This window comes from Colossoma macropomum, unplaced genomic scaffold, assembly GCF_904425465.1.
Source record: "Colossoma macropomum unplaced genomic scaffold, Colossoma_macropomum, whole genome shotgun sequence".
In the NCBI taxonomy this organism is placed as follows: domain Eukaryota; kingdom Metazoa; phylum Chordata; class Actinopteri; order Characiformes; family Serrasalmidae; genus Colossoma; species Colossoma macropomum.
In genome coordinates this window covers 11279136-11284719 of record NW_023494790.1, presented here as the reverse complement: position 1 = coordinate 11284719, position 5584 = coordinate 11279136, and the positions used below count along the sequence as shown (strand labels likewise).

At 41.9% G+C, this 5584-nt stretch overlaps 1 protein-coding gene across 1 annotated transcript; it reads right to left on the bottom strand.

Moving 5' to 3' along the window:
* Positions 1-1391: 1391 nt before the first annotated feature.
* LOC118808817 (melanocortin receptor 4-like) lies at positions 1392-2408 on the bottom strand. Its single transcript, XM_036571692.1, has one exon. The coding sequence runs from the start codon at positions 2406-2408 to the stop codon at positions 1392-1394; it is 1017 nt and encodes a 338-aa protein (XP_036427585.1).
* Between the last annotated feature and the right edge of the window lie 3176 nt (positions 2409-5584).

Here is a 5584-nt window from a genome sequence, read left to right as displayed (position 1 = left end):
TTAACCGAGAAAATTTTCACATTTGTAGGTTTCTTTGGTCGCTCGCGCAGCCATGTCGCCAGTTTTTTTCTTTTTTTCTGATAACACTCCGCTTGGAGTGCCTCTGAAAAACCTCTGTTTGGAGGGCCATGTAGCCCCAACACTTTACCCCACCCCTCTATCGCAACAAAAATCAGGACACCCTAACACTGGATGTGAATGCGCAAAACAGAGGGCTAAGGGCTAAGTGGTGGGGGCAAGGGGTGAAATAGGATTGGGCCCAAAACAGGGATTAAGCCTAGTCCTGGACTACATTTGCATTTCAATGAGGCATCTTCTTTTAGAATGTTGTAGTATAGGACTAGTCTTGTGGGGCCAGATGTGATCTCATAAAAAGAATCAAAAGAAGGTTTTAGGTTAATTTGGGTGGGAACATAGACTCACTAGGGTGGGAGCAAACTGTGTGGGGAAATTGCTAAACAATTTAAATGCTTCTTGAAGGTGCAGCTCAAACTAGGGGGTGATGGTGCGCTCCTCAACACTGTCCAATGGACAAAAAGCCTGTTGTTAGCTCATGAATGTAATGTACGTTAGCATGGCTCAAAAGTTCCCCCAAAAACTCTAATAAAGCATGTAGATGTGTGTCATGTACGCATATTACACATGGAAAAAAAATAGATTACCTGCTGCAAGAGAAAATAGTTCAGTTAGCTAACGGTAGTGTTTCGCTAGCTAGCTTGTTTTGCATGTATTATCAATTGTTTTCCAGATGTTAAAAGAGAATGAACTAAAGGAGGATTTGGGGTGGGTTTTAGAGGACGTAAACCTTTATTATTCCACTGCAATCCAACATCTTCTTGTTACAAGATCACATCTAACCCCCTAGACCAGCTAAGCACAGGAGTAGTGTGCTGCAAGAGAACGAGGCTCAGTGTGTCATAAGTTAGCCTGCATGGCTCAGAGAGTACTATATACATGGTCTGTGTAGTTAGCCTAGCGCAGGGGTACCCAAGTCCAGTCCTGGAGAGCCACCTCTATAAGTTCAGCTACAACATAATTGGCATTAAAATTCAAATGGACTGTATTAGTTGTACTGCGACCCAGAAGGAGAAGCAGTTTAGATGATGTATGCATGTATGTATGTATGTATTAGTTGTGTTAGACAGAGGTGTAAAATTCAGGTCCAGAAAGTAAAAATCCTTCCCAGGATTTTGTTCCAACTGCCTGGACAGCTCTGCTGGTGGTTTGATCTAACTAGAGAAGCCAGGCCTGGGGAGGGTTTTTACTTTCTGGACCTGAATTTTACACCTCTGGTGTTAGATTAGACTTCGGAGCAAACCTCTGCAGGACAGAAGATTCATTAGGACCAGACTTCGGCACCCCTGGCATAGCAATTCCATACCTCCAGAAACTTAGCACGATTCTGGTGGCTCAGATACACAAATGTTGGGCAGGCTGTACCAGCAGCAGAAGATCTCCTTGAAGGTTTTCCTCATTTCGTGACTCCTGAAGGCGTAGATCAGCGGGTCGATGATGGAGTTGCACATGATGAGGATGAGGTACATGTTGAAGTGGGACATAAAGCAGGCACAGTAGGGGTTCCTGGGGCAGGTGATCATAAGGATGAGGTGCAGAAAGAACGGTGCCCAACACACCACGAACACGCCCAGCAGGATGGTCAGGGTCACCGCCCCCTTCATGTTGGCCCTCTGGCGGATGGGCGCGTGGCCTGGCAGGGCCGCTATGCGCTTGATGTGGAGACGCGCCAGCAAGAACATGTGGACATATAGCGAAGCCATGAGGGCTAGCATGGTGAAGAACATGCTAATGAGGCACACCAGTACGGTGGTGCTTTCTGAGTAAACGATGAAAAGGACACCTGAGATGGTGCAGCAAGCCCAGATAGAGCTAATGACTGCCAGCGTGCGACGGGCTGTTACAATGTGATGGTAGCGCAGCGCGTAGAAGATGGTAATGTAGCGGTCAACAGCGATAGCTAGCAAGCTGCAGATGGACGCTAACAATGAACTGCAGATCATAGAATCGAAGATGTTGTCCATGCTGCGGATCACTCCAGCCGGGATTGAGACGTTACCGCCACTGATCAAGGCAATAACAATTGTTTCTGAAGCATTGGACACGCTAACCAACATGTCCGCTACAGCTAAGCTGCAGATAAAGAAATACATGGGCGAGTGCAGGTTCTTGTTCTTGGCAATAGCCGCTATCACCAGGATGTTCTCCAGCAGGCTGATGATGCCCAGTGTGAGGAACACCTCAGTGGAGATTAGCAGCTGTTTGTAGCATCCTTGCGAGGACGAAGGCGAGTCTTTCCCGACCGGACTGTCTCTGTGGACAGGCATGCTGGCAGCACTGCGATTCCTAGCATTGTAGATTTGGACGAGTCCGTAGTGCAGCGTGGTGTTCATCGTTGGAGCCGCTGAAGACGTTCTACATCGTTCTGGTAGAGTTTCAGAAGAGTTTCAGTTTGCTGTAGTTCTAAATAGTCCAAGAAGAACTACCAGAGTTTCTGATGTCTCCCATGTCCAGGTTTGAGTGGCTTCTGCTGGAATTCTCTCACTTCACCTGTGGTCAGCTTTCACAGTCCACTTCAATCTGCTACTTCAGCCTCAGCTCACCAGCCTCAATAGAAACAGGTAGAAAGTGAAGAAAAAAACTATGTAATATGAAAAAAAATAATAAAGAAGAAAACACTATATCTCAAAAATATATATGAAAGAAAAGATGCTACAAAAATGAGCTTAAAAAGAAGGAGGGAAAAAGCCAAGGCTGGAAAGCAAAGTAGGTAACAGAAGAGTAAACTGCATTTTCATTAGCAGATAATAATAGAAAAAAAGATAAAAGAGTTGTGGAGCTCAAAAGTGGACAGGAACAAAATAAAAACGAGCTGTCAGGAGCTCAGTAGCAAATCAGAGATGAAGATCTCCAAATCCTCCGCAGATCTCTGAGGCAGTTCAGTCGCACACCGCTTCACACACTCATACTCCTCATGACTGAGAGCGAAGCTCCAGTTCTTCTGTGCTGTAACTCCACCCCCCTTATTTTCTCAGCCAATCTAGGGGGATACAGGGATGAGAACAGCACTGGTGGGATCAGTTTGGGGATCAAAGAGCTGTTCATGAATAATTAATGACGTCTGAGCAAGCTTTTGGTTATTCATGATATTCCACAGAGGAAACGCACTTTTCCTGATGTTGTTTATCTGAGATACTCTAATTAACCCACACTGAATTCTCACTTTTTTGTTATTAGTTTTATTGCCATGCTAAATTGCCTGCATGTAAGTTGATGCCTTATTTTTGTCTTTGGTGTGCTTTAAGTTTGTTAGAATATTAGTGTGTCTATGTATAAACTGCCTTTTATTTTGTTTATTTGAATTGTTTATGGTCAATAACAATCAGGCAATTTCAGTTAAAAATAAATATGAAAAATAAGTTGGCTAGTTTGGGCACATTTGCTGTGGGGTAATTTGATTTTCTTGATATATAACTGAAACTAAAATGAAATTAATAATTCAATAAAACATTACACCTTTATATGATCAAATGATGTGACCAAATCCAACTGCAACACGTGATGAAATTTACTGAATGGCTATGGTGTAATGGGGGGGTTGGGGGGGCTGGGGCTGTTGGGGAGATGAGCTTTTCTCATCATCACACTGGTTTATCAGTCTACTCAGGCTTTAGCAGAGCTCAGTAACACTGAGATTAATAACTGATCGTCACATTGATTTATCAGTCTACTCAGGCTTTAGCAGAGCTCAGCGACACTGAGATTAATAACTGATCATCACATTGGATTATCAGTCTACTCAGGCTTTAGCAGAGCTCAGTAACACTGAGATTAATAACTGATCGTCACATTGATTTATCAGTCTACTCAGGCTTTAGCAGAGCTCAGTAACACTGAGATTAATAACTGATCATCACATTGATTTATCAGTCTACTCAGGCTTTAGCAGAGCTCAGTAATACTGAGATTAATAACTGATCATCACATTGGATTATCAGTCTGCTCAGGCTTTAGCAGAGCTCAGTAACACTGAGATCAATAACTGATCGTCACATTGATTTATCAGTCTACTCAGGCTTTAGCAGAGCTCAGTAACACTGAGATTAATAACTGATCGTCACATTGATTTATCAGTCTACTCAGGCTTTAGCAGAGCTCAGTAACACTGAGATTAATAACTGATCGTCACATTGATTTATCAGTCTACTCAGGCTTTAGCAGAGCTCAGTAACACTGAGATTAATAATTGATGGTCACATTGATTTATCAGTCTTAAATCAGTTACTGCATCACATCCTAACCCTGTACACAGGTATGGTTCAGCTTTACAATGGAAGGGATATTTCCCCTATTTTCCTCAAAATAAATAAATAATTCACATTTCCACACATGCATTTCCTCTCACTTTTCTCCATCCTGCTTTTCAGTGAGATTCTTGATTTTACCCTCTGACATTTATTGCAGTGAGCAGCAGTATTTCAACTTGACGACTAGGAATCAATTTTGGATTACTATCTCTGTCACTGAGAGTAATTACTCAGAGAAAGAGCAGAGGAGGGGAAGCTGTACACCGCCAGAATAATAAAGACATAAATACCCCCTTGTTCCTTATTGAGATTTAAAGAGTGTGCAGACATCACAGTCAACACACTGCAGATTTAAATACACATCAGTGACTGTCAGAATTCCACAAATACATTTCACTACTGCTGCATGGATATAAAGATAGTTTGACAAAAAATGATTTTCCTCTTACCGTAAGTGCAGCTAATTAACCAAGATATGATTGACGTCCAAATTTTGCTTCTTTGGCTTTACACTTGAAGTACTAGGCTAACAAATACTGGAAGTCAATTCCAAAACTGTTTCCACAAATACATGTCAAAATCTTCATATTGCTGTTGTCAGAAGAAAACTTTGTATCTCCAAAATGGTAACTTTACAGGAGAAGGAAAAAACCTACTGTACTGTTCATGTAAGTCAATGGAACCAGTCATTTTGGGCTGTTTCTTTTGGTCCATTCTTCATGAAATGTAAAAACAATGTAAAGAGCAACAGGTATTTTCAAATCATGCCAAAAACTGAAAAACCACAAAAATGGAGATATGAGGTTTTTTTCCCACAACAGTAATATATTTGCTTTAAATTCTGTCAATAATCTATGTATACACATTAAAACTAGTAAAATGGCATGAATAGACCTTATTCAGGAATTTAAACAGGGGGAGAGCCTAATGCTAGGCTAACTGTTAGCCTAAAGCCTTAAAGCGAAGCAGTACACAATTGTGCATTAGCTGTGTGTCCTTTCTTAGCAGTGGGCGCTACAATATATTGACAGTTAGCAGAAAGAATTACCTTTACAGGAACTGTGTATGACTCTGATGGTTTAGTCGTGACTCTCATGGCAGCTGGAAGCCAATAAAATGTGACAAACAAGCCAACGATCACAATGAACACATGGGTTAACTCAGTTAAACCTGCTACCACAAGACAGGCTGGAACAGGAAAAGATTAACTGTTTTTTAGCATACCAGCTAAAAACACACCAGCGTTCAAAATCTGCGACTTT